The sequence below is a fragment of the Archocentrus centrarchus genome, chromosome 11, assembly GCF_007364275.1.
Source record: "Archocentrus centrarchus isolate MPI-CPG fArcCen1 chromosome 11, fArcCen1, whole genome shotgun sequence".
NCBI lineage: Eukaryota > Metazoa > Chordata > Actinopteri > Cichliformes > Cichlidae > Archocentrus > Archocentrus centrarchus.
In genome coordinates, this window is record NC_044356.1 from 18,308,925 (window position 1) to 18,328,761 (window position 19,837).

At 40.4% G+C, this 19,837-nt stretch overlaps 1 protein-coding gene across 4 annotated transcripts in view; it reads left to right on the top strand.

Annotated features, from left to right (window-relative positions):
• spire1a (spire-type actin nucleation factor 1a) overlaps nt 1-16,330 on the top strand; it is a 33,601-nt gene extending 17,271 nt beyond the window's left edge. Inside the window, exons 3-19 of one of the 4 annotated variants that reach the window (XM_030740960.1) lie at nt 126-395; nt 2,253-2,378; nt 5,575-5,649; nt 5,764-5,928; nt 6,053-6,139; nt 7,943-8,072; nt 8,887-8,928; nt 10,604-10,651; nt 10,949-11,103; nt 11,479-11,560; nt 11,676-11,818; nt 13,528-13,557; nt 14,218-14,355; nt 14,481-14,551; nt 14,893-14,920; nt 15,030-15,184; nt 15,267-16,330. In XM_030740960.1, the coding sequence (XP_030596820.1) occupies nt 126-395; nt 2,253-2,378; nt 5,575-5,649; nt 5,764-5,928; nt 6,053-6,139; nt 7,943-8,072; nt 8,887-8,928; nt 10,604-10,651; nt 10,949-11,103; nt 11,479-11,560; nt 11,676-11,818; nt 13,528-13,557; nt 14,218-14,355; nt 14,481-14,551; nt 14,893-14,920; nt 15,030-15,184; nt 15,267-15,528 (2,007 nt within the window). In that variant the 3' untranslated portion in view covers nt 15,529-16,330. The remainder of the gene's footprint in view (nt 1-125; nt 396-2,252; nt 2,379-5,574; nt 5,650-5,763; nt 5,929-6,052; nt 6,140-7,942; nt 8,073-8,886; nt 8,929-10,603; nt 10,652-10,948; nt 11,104-11,478; nt 11,561-11,675; nt 11,819-13,527; nt 13,558-14,217; nt 14,356-14,480; nt 14,552-14,892; nt 14,921-15,029; nt 15,185-15,266) is intronic. The other 3 variants (XM_030740961.1, XM_030740962.1, XM_030740963.1) reach the window with 3 other exon arrangements.
• Nucleotides 16,331-19,837: the final 3,507 nt, after the last annotated feature.

Below are 19,837 nucleotides of genomic sequence, written 5' to 3' on the forward strand. Positions count from 1 at the left end.
GTACAAAATAAATTTTTGTCGTCCCCCCCCTGTATAAAATCAATTGAAGGAGCTATGCACACCCACATTCTGCAAATTTGGTTTGCTGTCCTATACAAAAATAACCCACATAATCTTCCCTTCAGGTTATCGACTCACTGGGTGTCATGATCTACAAAGCTCTAGACTATGGCCTCAAAGAAAGCGAAGAGCGTGAGCTCAGCCCGCCGCTGGAGCGCCTCATCGACATGATGACAAACACTGAGGAAACGGAGAGTGACACCTGTCCCGACGAGGGCTACGAGGCCACAGAAGAGGAGGATGAATGTGAGGAAGAGGGGGAAGAAGAGGTCATCGTGTCTGCTACCTCCAGCAGTACGGTCAGCAGCATCCGGAGCTATCGAGACGTCATCATGGTAGGTTGTCGGGGTTGATGGGGCCTTGTTTTAAAAAGTATAACAGCAGATTTGTCTCTGAGGCCGGTGAGAGAAGCACATAGTGCAGCGCAGTGAACAACGGGAGATGCGCGTTTAACATGATGCTTCCATGCAAACTGACATTTACAGCATCAGTTGTGAGTCATGAAAGTGTTTGGTTTGAAATGAGAGCTTGGTTTGTCTGCCAGGTTCCTTGAGTGCATTAAGTCTGTTCCAAACACATACTGCTCCAATAACGCTGATAATTAACTGCAGTGTTTCTGTAGAGCTTTATCAGTCTGATCATTTGCTCCATAACGGATTGAAATGGCATTGAAAATTAAAATACAGCAAGGTTGTTACAGGCATATGAAATACGTGGCTTCCTGTTTTGTGCAGAGTATTTCCCTGCTTGCTGTGTGGTCTATTTGCTTGCCATATTTTTCACAGCCGGTTTATTAAGAAAGCAATGCAGCCACACATAATCACCCCAACACAAACACATTCCCCTGATAGAAGCCGTCACACTGTAAATTCTCCAAGTAGCTTCTGAATATGGCTGGTAATTATAGCCGTGCAAACACACTGGTATTAGGGGAATAGTGTTAGAAAATTTCACAGCCTGTTCTCTCGGTGTAATGAAGCTGATGGGGAACACAAATGTCAGGTCTGTTTGCTGCCTGTGTGCATCTACCCCTGAGCTCTTACTCCTCCAACAATCACTCTGTGCAGTGTGTTGGTATGACATGGCATATCTGGCAGCTCTACATCCAGTCTTATTCTCTTCTGTCAAACAGAGGTATGTTTGAAGATTCAGTGAGATGTGAAGTTGGCACAAGATCCACAGAACCTGCTAGTTGGCGTCCCACTTAGACAGGAATGGTTAGATGTTAAAGTGCTGAGTGTTTTTTTTTTTTTTCTCATTGCTTTGGTGAAACGGAGTGAACTGAGGCTATATGAGCTGTTATCCTCTTACCAAAGCTGTCAGTTAAGATCCACCCATAATCATGCTGATTATGGCTCGTCAAATACTCAGATGACTTTAAACAAATGAAACCATCAGTTTAACACCAAATCTCCAAACTTTTACATTTGCACACTTTGTAATTTCAAAAATCGTGCTATTAATTTGCAGTTTTCCTTTGTGCCTCAAAGGGAAACCACATTTTTCATTTTCCATAGATAAATGTTATCAGTAGAAACAATAAAAACAACAGATACAGCAATATTTTAAGCATGTCTTTACTGTCACTTCTCAGGTGTCATTTTATCTTTGTTTTTTGTTTTTTTCCCCTCCCATCAGCTGACAAGAAGGCAACAGCATTTGCTAAGTCACATTTTTTTCTTTTTTTTTTTTTTTTTTTTCTTCAGCTTGCCAAGCCCATTAGCTGAACATGAAAATATGTAATTTATCTGGTTCCCTATTGTTTTTTGGAGATTATTTGACAGCACATGCATAACTCTGACAGGTAGGTCTTTATTGTCACAACAATTGCACTCAAATACCATGCAGGTCAGAGCTTTAAATGGTGCAGAACCATTGATTCTCAGGCACTGTTGCTCCAGCTGGTCAAACAGGTTTAGTGTTATTTTTGTCAAGATCCCCAGCATCATACGATTTTCAAAGCCACCCGTGAAGCATTGCTTTCAAAATGGCAATGTTCACATTGGTCCATGTATGGATTTAAATTATTCTCAAAAAGGGTTACAAAAATGTACGTGATCCACAAGCATAAACAAAGATTAATAAATGTGTATAAAGCTTTGTGTATAATTTTCAGTACTTACAAATGCTGGTTTCAATCCACACATTAGATAAATAAAATTCCATATTTGCTTTCTCTTTTGCCTCTACAGCTGTGTTCTTCCCACCTGCCCAGTCCTTCAGATGCCCCGAACCATTACCAGGCCGTGTGCCGGGCTCTCTATGCTGAGAGCAGAGAACTACGCACTTTTTTAGAGAAGATCAAGAGTGCCAAGGAGGTATGAATTTTTGACATCAGTCGTTGCTGATTCAAATGAAAATAAGTCTCTTCTGTACGTACTTAATTTAAACATTGTTGCTACATTCCCAAAGGTGAACTGTCTGAGTCGCTCAAGAACCGACCCACTGCCACGTCATGAATTTCTCATTCTTAACAGTAAAGTGCTGAGGAAAACTGAGGCACAGGGCTGATAAGAGGCTGTGAGAAAGTACCAAACTCTGAGGGAGATTTTCTACTTTGCTTTAGTATGTCTGTTTCCTGTGTTCATTTAAACTGGTTGAATTAGGATCTGTTTGGCCAATGGACTTATTGCTGGGAAAAGAAAATACCAGAATGAGTACCAGAAATAACAAAGCAGTTCACAAAGTGAACATAGTTCAGATTGACTGCGACTGTGGGTGTCCCTGGATGGCCCTCTTGTTAGGCCAGCGGAGAGCTCAAGTGCTTGGCATTAACTTAATTCTGAACGGACGTGATCTGGCATCCTGTTTCATGTAGCTGTGCACAAGCTAACAGCAGCATTTCTCTAAGTGGGATTTTGGTACTGGAGTAACTGAGAATTATTAGGGTGGAATACCCTCTTGTGCTGTGTTTAGATTATGTGCTTGAATTTGCTTTTTCATCATTAAAAATCATACTCTGAAATTTGCCCAGAAAATACAAATAAATTCACATTGGGTTATGTCATAAGCAGCGGAGGGGGAAGAGGTTGTTTCAGTTCTTCTTACTTTAAGCCAACTTTCTTCTGATTTTATTTAGCGTGGTATAAAGCCCGTGTTACAGTCATGTGAAAGTTTTCACAAGGCTCTGCAAACCTTTAGAATAACTAAGTCCACACATACTGCTTCCATAGGAATTAAGAGGGTAAGTAGTAGCCAGATGCTGCTGATCAGATGTATTTGTCAACAAGTGTGAGCACTTTTTTATAAAAGTAAGAGTTTTGGCAATTAAATAATCTGATGCTGGTCTCTGTGTTGGCACAAATACTCAATTTTCCCAGGAGTGGACATCCCAGCAAATTCACTCCAAGGTCAGACTGTGCAATGTGCAGAGAAATTGCAAAAACCCCAAGAGTTACATCAGACTCTACAGGCCACAGTTTGCATGTTTAAATGTTAAAGTTCATGACAGCACAATTAGAAAAACGGAACAAATAAAGTTTAGTAGAAGGGCTGCCAGGAGCCGGTGTCTTCTCTCTAAAAAGAACAGCTTAGGTTTGCGAAGCTGGATCTGAACAAACCACAAGACTTCAGGAACAGACAAGACCAAAGTGGAGCTGTTTGCCTATAATGCACAGCATCACATTTGAAGAAAACCAAATGCAGCATATCAGCACAAATGCCTGATACCAACTGTCAAGCATGGTGGTGGAGGGGTTTGGGTTTGTTTTGTAGCCACAGGACTTGGAGACCTTTTTATAGTCACTGAGTTGACCATGAACTTCTCTGTATGCCAAAGTATTTTAGAGTCAAATTTGCTTGAAAGCTAAAGTTTGGTCAAAACTAGACAATGATCCAAAGCAAAGCAGCAAATCTGCAACAGAATGGCTGAAAAAAGAAAACAATCAAGGTGTTGCAGTTGCCCAAAATCCAGACCACAGTCCAGAGACCTTAACGGAACTGTGCATAAATCCCTGCAAACCTCAATCAGCTGAATGTACAGGGGTGTGCTTAGTTTTTCACAGCACTATGTGGCTTTCTTTACATATTTTTCTTTTTCACATGATCGTAGTCCCACAGGGATTACTTGTACATATACTGACCTCAATATTTCAAAATTTAGCTGTGTTTAATATCAGCATACACGTGTGTGTGTGTGTGTGTGTGTGTGTGTGTGTGTGTGTGTGTGTGTGTGTGTGTGTGTGTGTGTGTGTGTGAGAGAGAGAGAGATAAAAGGAGAAGCAGGTCTAGTTAAATTTTTCACCTTTGGATTTCATTTTAAAGAACCTTTATTATGACCCAGGAAACTGAAGAGAAATTGGCTTCCTGAAACATCGAAAGTAGAGACCAAATGAAATTCTTTCACCCTTACTAATTGAATGGAAGTTTAAGGAGACCAAATGGCAAAGTCAAAAATGGTAGCTTTACTGTACAGTATGTACTATAAACACTTACTTTTGCAGTTGGCATGATCCATACCAACAGTGTTATGTAATATATGGTTGTAGAATCAAGTTTAACCTTATTACAGCAATTTAAAGAGCTTACAGGACTGCACCAGACCACTGGTGTATAGAGGACTGGCTGTAACCTTAAATGCCTCTGGATAAATGCTAATAGGCAACCATACACAGTACCACACACATCATACGTGCTTGCAAATTAGGGGAGATAATCAGTTTTTCTTTTAGTTTCTCTTACTGTTTTGGAGTCTTCTAACAAGATTCTGCACCAGCGTCGTCTTTTCTCTTTTAGCCAGCTAAAAACAAATGTGAACAGTGTCATTGACTTACTAAATGATGTCATGGTTCAAAACAGTAATGAATCAAGGACAATGAAGGTGAGCTACATTTGCGGCGTTCATGCATTTAGACATTAGAAGAGAGGTTGGATCCGTGGCTGGGGGAAGGCTGCACAGGTAGAAGGAACGTGGATGTCAAACAGCTTCACGTACCCTTAAGGAGTTCTTTTTCTGATTTTTAAATCGCTGGCGTTATGGTCATTTTGTCATTTAAATTTGGATTAACCTGAATTAAACTTGAAATAAGAAAAAATAATTTGAAAGCATACAGCAGTCCTGATTGAGAATTTTTGAGTTTGTTAAATGCAGCTGACTGAGGCCGTGAGGAAAAAGATTGCAAGTTGAATATATCAAGGAGGTTTATTATAAGCAGTATCTCACTAAAAGTAGGTCACCCAGAACTTTTAGTTCTGCATAACTGAGTCAGTGGTCGCATGTTAATGGCAGTCATTAGTTGCCTATTGACTTTTTTTTTTTTTTTTTTTTCCTCCCCTCTGGCATAATGTCGATTTCAGGATGAGACACCTCAGCTTGGTCATGTGAATCAGCGTTCATTGATTAATTAACCAGCCTGACATGACATTGTGGGCAATATGCCCAGGACCTCGACCTAATTATAGTCTGTAATGGAGCTGGCCACATATTGAATATCATGACTTTGCTAATTTTTTTTGTCATGTTTTCTGTGCCACCCCCTCCCATTCCACGTCATCCGATTTCCGTTTCTCGGCTAGAACCTTCGGAAGATGGAAGGTGAGACTCAGGAGGAACCTGTTAAAGACCTCAATGAGCTGCAAAATGCTGATTGGGTAAGAAGAATATCCACTTAATACATAAACTTTCACTTTAATGTGTTGTAGATGCACAAGTGCTATATTTTCAGAACCTAACAGCAACACTCTTGCCACTTTTATTACGACTAGGCACGGTTCTGGGTGCAGGTGATGAGAGATCTAAGAAATGGTGTAAAGCTGAAGAAGGTCCAGGAGCGCCAGTATAACCCGCTACCCATAGAGTACCAGCTCACGCCCTATGAAATGCTCATGGATGACATCCGCTCAAAACGTTACAAGCTGCGAAAAGTCATGGTGAGGGTGTCATTCTGTGTGTAGGTCAAAGACATCATTCTGTAGTGCGATGGTTCCTCTTTTTATTACATGTTGATAGGGTTACATTGATTTTTAATAATCAAATGTGTCAATCTCATCCCAGGTGAATGGAGACATCCCTCCACGGTTAAAGAAGAGTGCACACGAGGTCATTCTGGAATTCATCAGGTCACGACCTCCTCTCAACCCTGTGAGTATTAAAGAGCATAGTGCTGGTTAATTAGTATGGAGGATCAAAACTGTCAATCAAAAATAAAGAACTGCATGACACACTTTATAACTGAAAATTAAGTCACAATAAAAAATATTTAAAAGAAATGTTGGCATTAATCTAAAACTGTAATCCTGGCTGACCTCATTAATTATTTTTGTTTAAGTTTCAGTCACACAAGCCTTTGAGACCAGTGATCTGGCAACCATTGGTTACTAGGGAAACAGCTGGCGAGTAGTTGCTGGGTGATATTGGAGTCATATGAAAACTGCCTTGCTTTGGTCGCTAGCAGATTGTCACAGTCATCTTTAGTTTGCATACAAGATGCCAGCTTGTCTGCAAAGAAACTATTCTCCAAGCAGTAACTGCAAAAAGTGCAGCAAAAAAAAGCTTTTACTTTTTTAAAGTAAAAGCTGCATCTTTTGAAACATGTTTTTTTTTTTTTTTTGCACTGGTAAAGCACAACTTTTACTTTCTAGGTAAACAGTCTCCATTTCTGCTTTGCGTCGCACTTTTTCAGGTTTCACTAGAAGTTGGCAAGTGTTTGCAGAGAAGTTGGTGTCTTCTCTATAAACTACAGGGCGACCAAAACAACCACAGGGAGGTTTTTTTGTGCAGTTTCAGCTGGTGAAAACCAGCAACCTCTAGGAAGCACTTGCCAGCCAGTCAGGAAATATGCATTTTTCTCTAGTGACGGTGGTTGCTAGGGGGTCCCCAACCGGTCTCTAATGCCGCTTTTGCACTAGTACCTACTCTGCTCAGCTTGACTCAGTGTTTAGGTCTGTCCATTAGGTAGTAGTACCTGGTACCAGGTACTTTTTTTTTTTTTTTTTTTTTTGTAAGTACTCAGCCGTGGTTCCAAGCAAGCTTAGTCAAGTTGAAAATGTGATGTCAACAGAACGCATGGCACTGATTGGCCAGGCAGTGACATCATTAGGTGAGTCTTGAGAATGACTTGTTGAAGAATCAAACCTGCTGTTTCTGAATCCTGTCGCGGTCTTTGTGCTTGGTAGCTGACAACAGAATAAAGAGGGAGCTAGACGGTGTGATCATTTTTTAGTGTCAATAAAAAAAAAAAAAAAGTTTGAATTATAGCTGTTTGCAGCTGTATGCATGATAAAATGATATTCTTAAAAAACGGGTGGCGGGGGGTGCTGAAATACCTGTGTTTAGGGAAATAAATGTGAGGAAAATAAGTAAACAAAATGATAGATATAGAAGCAAAGTAAAGCTGAAACATGAATTCAATTTTTTTTGTGTACTATATTTGTCATTGTTAATAACACCAATTTAATTATGACTCGTTCATTTCTTCCTTTTTTAAATTTGGCAGCCTTGGTCCTCCATAGTTTGTCGTAGTATTGTGTCTAATTGATCCTTCATTTTGAAATTAGTACTGTTGTAACATTAGTTTTTATCTACACTCTATTTAGAATACCTCGTGTACTGTATTTACAGTACAGTAAAACCTCATTGAGACAGTGATGTGATAATTGGTGTCTATATTCAGCATGGCTGTGAAAATGCGTGAGTCAGTGACATCAATATTTGGTTGTCACTTGTTATACCAGTGCTGTTATACTCAATACTGCAGATACCAGATGACTGAGTGTGATTGATGACGTGTGCACATTCATCATTACATAACGATATTTTAAGCTAAATGATTAATTTCGACAAAGAGAGTAGCTGAGTGACTTCATCACGCACTCTTTCAGAGCAGAAGTGTGAGGGGAAGATCTTGGTTTAAACAAGTACGTATTCCTGTGGTTGTCACGACAGGTCTCGGCTCGCAAACTCAAACCACACCCTCCTCGTCCCCGGAGCCTTCACGAGCGACTGCTAGAGGACATCAAAGCCGAAAGGAAGCTCAGGCCCGTTTCACCTGACATGATCCGCAGGAACCGCCTGGGTGAGATGCTGACCAACGCAAGCGCACACACAGAAATGGTTCTATTTGCGGCCTGGCATACAAGCACAAACTGACACTGCAGCAACTTTTGTATGCAGATGTATTGAGCTTTAGAAGAAATCTCCTCTGGGGGAGCTTGGCTCTTAGCTTCCTGCATGGCAACTCTAGATGAGCCTAACCCATCAACTCAGGACATAAAACATTATCCATGAATTAATCATTCTTAACTGGAGCCATCATGAATACTCTTAACAGCCTGCTTCCTGCATTGATCGCTTCACTTTATTGGAGGTGTCAAAGTTGTTTAAACAAGGATCTTGTTGACAGCAGCTACGAATCTTCATTTGTTTAGTGCTGCTGCTTCTGCAGTTACCCTGAAATGTTCAGGTCTCTGCTTTGACCTTAAGTGACATTCCTGTTTATATCGTTCTAGTATGAAGCAGTGCCTTTTTGAAGTAAGCAGTAAATTGGAGGTAGTAATCCTTTTTGGTATGTAATGGTCATAACTGGACACTTGGATATTATAATCAGTTTAAAAAAAAAACAGCAGTGTTCTGTGCAGTTCATAAAACATTACTTTTGTTAGTGGCTTTAGTAAGCTAATATGGAGTTGTTGCATAATCATACATATGGGGGATTGAGCAGTTCTGTTAAACTGTTTATGAAAATCTGAGATTATAGAGCCGTTTTGGACAAGTGTTAAAAAGCATGGATGATTCTGACATCGTCATTTTAACTTTCTTTTTCTCCTATTTTGCTTCTTTTGTTTGTTTGTTTTTTTTTTTCCCCCCTTCCAAATATGGGCAAATGTCAGTCATGCGACCCCTTAGCATGTCTCACAGCTTTGACTCATCAGGTAAAGTTTGTCACCTGTTATGCTCCTATTGTTGTGCCCCGTGTTGTATTCCAGGTTATTTTAGGATCCTGCTTCTCCCTGATTTTAAACAAAACAAAAAAAACATTGTTTTTTAATTTTTTTTTTTTTTTTTTTACTGACACTTTTGTTGCACAAGTGTATTTATGACACGCTTCTGTCACTTACTGGCCGTTATTATAAAGACATGTCCCGTAGGTGAGGAAAAGATGGGGTCAGCACAGTGCAGCCTCATCTTAGGATGTGTGAAACTTTTAATGTTGGTATTCACTCAATGTTTTGTGGCTGGGATGAGTTCATGAGCAGCCTGTGGGTAAAATAAACAGAGTGACAGCTATAGATATATTTTGCGGGAGGTAAGGATGGTGATTTCCCCAGCTATAGATGCTAGTCACAGAGGCTCTCTGTGGTATAGCTGTTCTAAGATGCCCATTGGGCCAGAGCCAGCAATGTGAGATTACGAATCATCACTCTCTGCGGCCAGCCTGCCCTGCTGGTCATCCTAATCCCCCTCTCACTGTGCAATGTGAAAAATTACATAACACTGCTCTCAGGAGCCTACCCTGTAGATAAATAGTTGAATGGCAGATGAAGGTTTGCATGTAGTATCGCAGTTCATAAGATGACCACGATCCAAACTGTTGTACAAGAATAACCTTTAGCACTGTGGCTGCACGCATTGTCTTTTGCTGCTTCCCTGGCACTTCCCTCCACACACCTCTCCTTCTGTGCTTTCTAGTTTATGCACAATGTATTTAAGCTTGAATGTAGACCACTATTGCACAGCATCCTGTTGATTCACACCCGGGGCCTGTACTATGAATCAGGTTCAGCATGCACAGCATTATCTAGCTGTGTCAAGATGGTGGTTTTCAAGTAGCTAAGTCAGCCAAGGTTTTCTGTTTCAGTTTTAATATAAACGGAGCAGACAAACACATAAAGTTCAGTGTAGCATATTTCTCACGAGAGCAGCTACTGTGTGTATGTACAATACTAAGAAAACAAGAAATTAAAAATGATATTCCATGCTTAAAGCAACATGATCTTTGTGTTGCTGCAGCCAAACAAAAAAAAAAAAATTTGCTGTGTGAGAATGTGTAAGTTAATAGGCTTAGTAATAGAATATCTATGATTTTGTATAGTGGTTCTCAAACTTCAGAAGCCAAAGAAAAGCTTGCAGTGGCCCCCACCCACCCACCCACCCACTTTTTTTTTTTTTTTTTTTTTTAATTTTAATCAAGGATTACCAATAAACAAGGATCCAAGCTGAACATTAGTGATTTAAAGGTAAATTGTAAATCTTGTTCACACAACCTTCTCATCATTCTTCATAGCCCACAATTTGAGAACCGCTGGATTAATATCTTAAGATTTATTGTGTAAGGCTTTCTTAGCGTTATTATTCCAGCTGTAACCCTGATGGTGTTAAAGGAGCAAACGCTTATTAATACCAGAAAGCAGACTTCCAAATTTTCTCAGAAAACCTCTGGGTTATAGACCTAGTTATCTCACTAAGCCTCAGATGCTGCTTCGTTGTACAGGCCCTCTGCTCTGACAGATGCTTGTTGCTGTCAGCCCCCCCCCCCCTGTGGTTCTAGTCTGGTTGTAACATTTGTGTGCTCCGACTGAAGGTTATATTCCCTTAATTCATCTGCAGGTGCAGGGAAAAGCATCAGCACTCCTCAGGACTTGTTCCGCAGCTCAGGTAAAGCACACGTGTGAAGCGTGTCGTGGTAACTTTGGAGTCTGTGTGACAAAACAGGACTGTCAGTGGAAATGATTGAGGAGAAACTCTGTAACATTAGCATGTTGTTGGGGGGTATATGTTCCTCAGTTCTGCGTCTGTGGTGTCCTGTTGTAACAGCATAAAGACAGAAGTCTTTAAAACCAGCTACTAAAGGAGATGATTTGATTATGGTTCATGTATACATGTAACATTATTTGTAACTGTAGTGTGTTGGAAGCTGTATCCTCTCCCTTTAACTGACTGTTTGACCCACAGACACTCCTGATGCACAGAGGAAGTTGACTGGCAGCACCCATTCTCTGTCCAGCACCATAGCGGGACCAAATCAGGGTGGAGCGCAGCCACTTAGCCAGAGAAAGAGGTTGCTTAAAGCCCCCACACTGGCAGAGCTGGACAGCTCAGAATCCGATGTAAGTCTGGCTCTTATTACTTGTGCAACTGATCTTCACCATCATGTCACAGCTTCTTGTATTGAGAGTGTGATTACATCTAAATGTATTTTACTGCAAAAGGTTACTATAGTATAATTAAGGTGACATTCTGATTTAGCAGCTAATTTATGTAAATGACACATTAATGATCAGCATAGGAACATACAAACACAAATTGGCATTTGTGGCAATTATGAATTTTCTAGATATGTGAACTGATGGTGCACAAATTGACTTCAACAAGTTTCTCAAAAGTATGTCAAAGAGGACTAACCTGCAATTCAAAAAGTATACTTAAAGTATTTTTAAGCTTCTCATATCACATGACCTAATATGTAGTTTTCTGGATGACAGGAGGAACCCACACGGACCAACTCCAGCATGTCCTCATCTTTGATAGAAGACACATCTCCTGAATCTGTCATAGGCACGAAGGGTATGAACTTTGAACACATTTTATTTTCTGCCCACTTTGAGCATATCGGAAGCTGCTGACAGAAAACCAAATGGTCCCTCTCTGGCATTTCTCTTTTTGTATCCCATGTCTCCAGCTCCTCCAAAGTTCCTGCCTGTCTCCGCCACCCCACAGCCAGACAAGCGACAGTCTTCACAGAGGCGACACTCCATCGAGAAGGAGTCCCCTACCAGTGTCCGGCCTTTTGTACCGCCATCCAGACAAAGCTCCAAGTCTTTGGTATGTTACTTTGTGGGATATTTCTGTTGGGCTCACTGAGAGGATGAAGGCCATAAAGTTGATGACAGATCTTTATCATTCTAGTTAATAGTAAACATAGCTACTCAGAAGCATTTCTGCACTCATTATCAATTTGGAGTCAGTTGTATGAAATATGGACTGCAAATCTTCTAAACGAATGGAAACCCATTATTGTGGCTACATCGACCAGCAAGGCCAGACATACAATACGTCTGTTGAATTTTCTTGCGTCCTGTGACCAGCCATTCGTTTGCAGTGAGGTCACTGCTTTTCTCTGTGACTCTGAGCTTGGTCGTATGATTCTAGTGAGGTTGATGGATATAATTGAAAGCACAGGATAGCTGCTGTATGAAGAGGATTTAGGTCCAGTTGGTGTATTCTCACCCCTTATTTATTTTTAATGGCATACTATTGGTGCCAGATGTAGGTTGTAAAAAAAAATCTGTGGTGACGCATGCTTTAGAGAGCTTCTAGGTTATATAGCTTAATCTTTTGCTGAATCCATGTTATAATTGGTGGTCCTGATGTTTCCATTAAGGTTGTCCAGTGAACAGTACAAACTGTGATGGGATTAATCTAAGCTATTTTTAACATCCTCTCAAACGTGCTTCATTCATGTAAGGAGCCTCTTTAGTTTATGTAGAACACTCAGGTCTTTGTTTGTCCCCTTGCTTTCTCATACTCCTGCTATGTCTCATTAACATGTTTACTCTGATTAGCCATCGTCTTCAAAGACTCAGTCTAAATCATTTCCTATTTTCAAATGGTGCAGCCAATGGCAGATACCATAACTAGGGCAATTTCCTGTTTATCCATCAACATCTTTATTTTTTTTTAAACAGTTCTTGCTGCATTTTTTTTAAACAATTAGACCTAAGAGGAATGCATAAAAGGTCTTTTTTTTTTTTTTTTTTTTCTTCTTCTTAAAGGAATGCCATGAGGGAAGTAAGATAGGTTTGCACCATTTAGGCTTCAGTTGGCTGCAGACATTTTTACACAATTTGGACAGTTTGAGGAGAAGTAAGAAGTGATCCACAGTTTTCTGTTCTTACCTGTAGCATACAGGTGGAAATGGTCCACTTCAAACCTGTTTGCGTTACTAGAAATTCCCAGTGTGGTTTAGTTGAGGGAGCTGCCTGAATAGTGTGCAAGAGGCAGCGCACACAACCTTTTGTACTAGGATTTGGCAGAGTCAGAGGTGTCCTCGTATACACCTGTCGGGTTAGGGTCAGATCTGCATGTGTGAAAACTGCTTATAACTGAGTGAAATAAAGACTACAGTGACAGTGAACCTCTTAAGCATTACATTCAGATCAGTTTTCAACCAAGGGCGTCACTCTTATAAAGTTTTTCTTGTTATAAATATTATCCTATTTATATCTTAAAAATGAATACTATGGGATCATGCCAGAGTTTTAATGATATGCGTAATGCAGAAGCTTGGCACTCTCAGGTATTTATTTAATTTAATTTTCTTTGCAAATCTTTATTAGATTTTATGCTTATGTCCTCTGTAACAAAGGTGCCTGTAAACTGATGATGTAACTGACAGACTTTGAAAATATCCCCTAATGGGTTCATGAAGTTCTTGTATTAAATTTTACTAAGCACACTGTGTGTGATTAGCTTATTGAAATATAAAGGCCTGCCTCTTTGTGAATGTCCTGTTCCCTCTGTCTGCTGGTCAGGTGGAAGCCGGCAGTGGCGCTCAGGGCTCGGTATGTCGCTGCTGCAGCAGAACATCAAATTGTATCACCTGTGTGGGGGAAAGCATCCTGAATGCCATATAATTCAGTCACCTTGTTTTTAGATGAATGGGACCTTGTGTTGTGACTGTTTGAGTGAATGCAACGTCTGTGGCGCACTGAAAATAACTCAGGGAAGATTATATACAAGAGAGGAGAAATCTTACATAAGCCTTCACAGCATAAAGTGATCAGTAAATCTGCTCCCTGAGACATTTTCACTCCTGCAGACTTTGTTTTTGGTAAAATTCCAGATGTGATCTCAGCTGGCACCATGATGGGGATTCTCTTACAGGTTGTTTCCTCTGAAACATTGCTTATCAAATATTAGAGATTGGTCATTGATCCGCTGAATAATAATAGCTAGAAACATGTTTTTTGGTGTAAAGCAAACAAAATCTGAGTAAAAGTAAAGTAAATGAATCCAAGAGTTGTGGTCCCAGCATGAGAGGTGTGTTGCATCACGTGGGAGTTCTGCATTTATATTCACTGTCAGCATCACGTGTGGTGGGGGTGATACTTCCATTCTCGCCATCTCATTTCATGTTCGGTGACAGGGTGTGAAGCGTGTGCGTGTGTGTGTGTGTAATCTGTATCTGTGAGCACGGTTTGATGCGCTGCGTTTTCCTGCAGGAGGAGTTCTGTTATCCGGTGGAGTGTTTGGCTCTGACAGTGGAGGAGGTGATGCACATCAGGCAGGTGCTCGTCAAGGCGGAGCTAGAGAAGTTTCAACAATACAAGGAAGTCTACAACGCTCTCAAGAAAGGAAAGGTACAAAACCACCTGTAAACTTTGGATTTCTGTCAAACTGATCATTTGTCGCATCGATTTGAAACGATAATGTGTCTTCCTCACCTCACCTCACTTTTTTTTTTCTCCCCTCCCTCCCCCTCTAGCTTTGCTTTTCTTGCAGGACAAAAAGGTTCTCCCTCTTCACCTGGTCCTACACCTGCCAGTTCTGTAAAAGGTAGATTGAATCAATATTACAAGGATGTGGAAATAAAAAAATTTTTAAAAATTGTTGAAAATGGGGGGTCTGATTGCGTAGAGTGGGTGAAAGAAGTGAGCTCACCAGACCACACAAATCTGGTTAGTCAAGGCTCAAGAACCTGAACTGGGTAATGTAGGTTTCCAGATTTGACAACGACGTGTGGAACCAAAAAAAGCTCGTCTCTTTGGCTCTGCTGCATCACTTTTCAATCATTTTATGTTTTAAGCCTTAACTGACAATTTGACAGGAGTGCAACACTAAATCAGTGAAGTGCTTTTTCACTAATGTCCAACTTATTTTATTTTCTTTATCTTCAGGCCTGTTTGTTCCCAGTGTTCTCACAAGGTAGGAGGCTCTTAACTTCTATTTGTTGATTACCAAACTGAGGTTTCACACTCATTAACACCAGCAGGTGCCTTTTTAATTATTAGTTTTGTGCTTTTTAAAACCTCAGATGCGGCTGCCGTCCAAGCCCTATTCCACGCTGCCTGTCTACTCTCTGGGTCCCAGTGCTATGGTTAAAGAAGGCTCGGGTGCATCTTCTGCCCCAGTTGAGCCAGAAAAGCAACCGTTTGGGTCTGGACACAGCCGGCACAGTCTACGCAGAAGGTCACTTCATGATTATCATAATGTGGCTGTGACTCCTATCTTGTGTGTGCAGAAGTATTCATTTGCAATTGTCTCTGTTCAGGTTGTCCAGGCACGGTAGCAGCAAAGATGGGCGGTCACTGGATGAGCCGGAGTTTCCCAAGGAGCTGACTGAGGACTGGGTCACCATGGAGGTCTGTGTGGACTGCAAAAAGTTCATCACGGAGATCATCACCTCCAGCAGGCGCAGCCTGTGTGTGGCCACCAAGCGGGCCCGACTCAATCGCAAAACCCAGTCGTTCTACTTGTCGTCGTCTAACTCTGTCAACTTCAGGCCTTCAGAGAGAACCATCAATGAGGTGTAGACCACTGGACTGCTCGGTGCACCTTTAAGCTTATTTTCAATTAAAAAAAACAAAACAAAAAATGCCCCCACAGCAATGTGTATATTTAAAGTGGAGATTTGCAAAGGAGTGACCATGTGGCCAGTCCATTCCAAGCTTAAGCTAGTAAAGTTTTATACTTTCTCCCCCTCTCAGGAAAAGTGTCGTTGGTCACAACTGGTCAGGACTCAGTAGTGTCTGCCAGGTAACAGAGGCCAGCCGCATCGCTGACATTTCAAGTTATACTGGATAAAAAGAGCTGCTGAAGTCACCGTTGTGAGCCGGGTAAGGGCGGTTGGGAGCGAATGACACAGAAAGCCAAAAGATGCAGTGGTATCATGTAAATAGTTCAAAGGCCCAGTCATAAGTTTTCCAGTTCCTGTTTACTTCTAGCACTCAGGAAGAACAACCGATTGTCTTTTGACAGAAATGCACTGTAGATCCTCCCGTCAGGTCTGCTGGGGTAGATCTCTGCCAGTCCCTGCCCCTCTCTTATTCTTCCAGCAACACTTATGCCAAAAGCTACGTCTTTCTTTCTTTCTTTCTTTCTTTTTTTTTTCTTTTTTTTTAGTTAAAGCCAGTTTAAATGTATATTTGCTATGCTCTCATGTAGCTGAGACATCACATTGAGGGGTTTAAAAAAAAGTAGCCAAATAATTTTTCTGGGTGGGTTTTAGTATTTAGTTAAAATGTATATTCTGTGCCTGGTGCCAAAATGTAATTTCTTTTTCTGAATGCCTTTTGTAGTTATGGACCTACTGTACATATGTATGATAAACTAAAAGGCGGGGGGGTGGGGTGGGGCAAATTTTAGGCTAATCCAAGGTTTGGTTTCTCATCTTTCAGTGCTCCAAACTGGGCAATAGAAGCACAGACACGTAGGGTTTGTGAGTGTGTACATGTTGTATATCTTAACTGTTCCAAAATTTGATTTAATATTAAAAAGGTTGACAAAGTATAATTTTACTATGTTTTAGAATTTCTTCATCTGGAGTTTCTTTATTTGAAAAAAGGTTTATTAGTGTTATTATGTTTGTTAATATAATAAAGTTTTATTTCTGTTGTATAGTTTATAAACTTCTCAGTGTTATGATACCCTTCTAAATCACAATTGGCACTTTTACTGGATCAGTTTTTTATTTGTTTTTGTTTTGTTTTTGTCTTATTGATTGTTTTTCACCTCTTGGGGGGTTCATAGTGCCATTTCCCAGAGTTCCTCATGAATGGAAATGTGTTTGAGCAACTTCTGGCTGCTTCACAGGAAGGAATATCGAATACACGAAGACACCACTGAATTGAATGTAGGCACTTTAAGTGTATGACTGTCATGCTTTATGAATATTTTAGCCCTTTCAAATGACACAGTCTCACATGTGTTCAGAGTGTGTTTTGGAAAAAGTTTGTTACCAAATGAACACAAAGCCTAACCAGCCTGTTAAATGATGATGCCATGTTCCAATGAAATAGTCCATCTGACCAGTTTTATTTTAGACCTCTGTAAGGAATGTGTGCATGCTGTACTGTGCTGCTTTATTTTTGTTTATCATGGAAATTATAATAAAATCATCATGATTCTTAACTTGGACTCAATTACCCTGTTATAGATTTTAGGTCATAGGTCATGTTTGTAAATGAGAACTAGTTTTTACATTTTTACCTGGTAAAATAAAGGTTTAAAACAAACAACAAACAAAAAAATCAACTTTAAATTTAGCCTCCTACACCTGCAGGCTTGCAGAGCGCTGTGCAAACCTGCATCAGGCACCAGAGGGTGATAGAGGCAAAATAAAAGACATATTTCTGCTGGCTCTACATCAGCCTGTAGGCTTGAGGACCTCAGGTGGCAGAAGATCTGTATTGCAGACACTTTGAAGTTAGGCCCATAACCTTTTGGACACTTAGATTCAAAGAAATGAGGTTTGGAGAAGGAAACTGCTCATGATCTGAAGCATACCACATAAACATGGTGGCGGCAATTTTATAGCTCCCAATGGAACCGGGTGACTACACACTCTGCTCAGATTCAGACAAAACTGAACAGTGTTTCACAGTCCAAATGGATACTGACCCAAAGCATACTGCAAAACCAACCCAAGACTCTCAGGGCAAAGAAATGGGATATTCTTCACTGGGCAAGTCAGTCACATGAGCTCAACCCAACAGAACATGCTTTCAATTACTGAAGGCAGAGCATCTCAAGGGAGGAAACGTACTATCTGCTGATGGGTTGTAGACTTCAAGCAGTCACTGACTACAAATGATTTTCATCCAAGTACTAAAAGCAATCCTTATATTTAAAATTGTGTTAGATTATCCAGTTAATTTTGAACCTCTGAAAATTGGGGACTGTATAAAAATGGCTCTAATTCCCACAGTTAACAATACTTTTATTAAAACCCTTAAAGCTGAAAATCTGAATTTCAATTATATATTGACTGATCGATTTAAAATCCACTGTGGTGGGGTACAGAAGCTAAAATACAAAAATTGTGTGCCTATTATTTTTTGAAAACTTAAAAAGAATCATTTATAGTAAGGTTCATACCGATGGATATTACATAGAGCATGCTACTCGGGCAATATATATGCATAAAATTCTTTTTGCCCCAATCACTGTATGTGTTTTTTGCAGACACACAGAATAGGCAATGATATGCTACCCCTTAATGGGTTAGTAACAGATACTGAAAATAACCTGCCCAGGCCACAGCCTCCCTTAAGGGTGACCCTCACACACTGGTTTCTATGGAAAGGTATCGCACAAACACAGAGTCGGTAAACAATCTGAGAAGGCTGCGTATTTGGCAGCAGCTCAGTGAAAGGTTTCACTGGGCTTTCTTATATACTGCTCTCACTGACTGAGTCAACCATTTGACATCCAGTGACATAATCAGAAAAGCCACTGCACAGTATGTGTGCCTAAAATGTTGGTCAACCATGAGTAGTTGAATGCATTCACTGATGCACAGACAAAGGATTAGTGTGAGGCATTTAGAGGGACCAGGCTAACAAGGAGTCATTCAACTCAGACACAGCCTGAGCTTGATAATGTGGAGTGTGATGAAACTTCCATTTGGTTGCTTCTTGTAAGGCAAGTTTCAGCATTTCCAAACTAATGGACAGGCATTAAAGTGTAAGGGTGAAATCTGATCCTAAATCTGTTCCCCTAAGGTCAGCTTTGCTGGAGGGCTACTTTTAAGTAGGCCATATACCTTGCAAACACTGAGCCTCTCAGGGGGGACAGTGGTAACTGGATATGAAGCCTTCATGTGGAGTTTCTCATGCCAGACGGTCGTATAAAGCGAATGCGACCTGAAAGGGTCAAGAGGCTGGCACTCACACTTACATAAAGAAATACATTCCTTACATTCCCATAACATCACAATATTTTAATGGATTTTACACTGGTGCTTAATGATGTATGGAGAGTGAATGTGTTACCTGACAAACAGAACATGTTTCTGCACCAGTGTTCCCTTGTGCATGAGGGGATCATGACTCAGCTAGTCTGCAGGCAAGCGCAGAACAAGCTCAAACTGAAGACCGATGAGCAGATTTTACCACTGCTGATCTGGTTTCATGTTTGGAAAAACTCAAAGCATCAAATTAGAAATGTGATTTTCTTTTCTGTACGTAAACACAACATTTATGCACATGTAATAGCACATACAAAAATAAAAAGGAAGTCCCTTAATGTGCAAGTAACAGCAATGCATTGTGCAGTCACTTAATGAGGAAGTCTTAAATAGAGTCACTATAAGGATACATTCCACAAGTTATCCAGTAATAAGGTTACCAAGGGCTGGAGCAAAACACTGAATGCATGCTCCATGAGGGCTGCAGGACATACAGGGATGCAACAGCAAAAAAACTGACAAGTGTCACCATTGAAATACTTACATATTTGCTCACAGAGCTTGGACTAATTCAAAGCATCACATTTTTTATTCTGGTTCTGTCATGTTTTAAGCCAGGGACATCCTTAAAACAGTACATGCTTTGTTGGGTTTTAACTGAAAATCAACCCCCAAAACTGGAATAATGTTCCCCCAGGTCACTTAATTTGAGAGAAAAAAAAAAGTTCTTCTTTGCAAAATTTCACCAAACATGAGAACAGCTGCAACTTTGCCATAGGAACGGTTCTCACCAGTGAGTGCCCTCTGATACATTACACATCTGGGTCAAGAAGGAATGTATTACTTATTACTTATAAAGTGCAGATTATTAGCCATATGTAATTTCCTGTTTACAAGACAAACAGAGCATATAGATGTAATTCCCCATCTGTGTA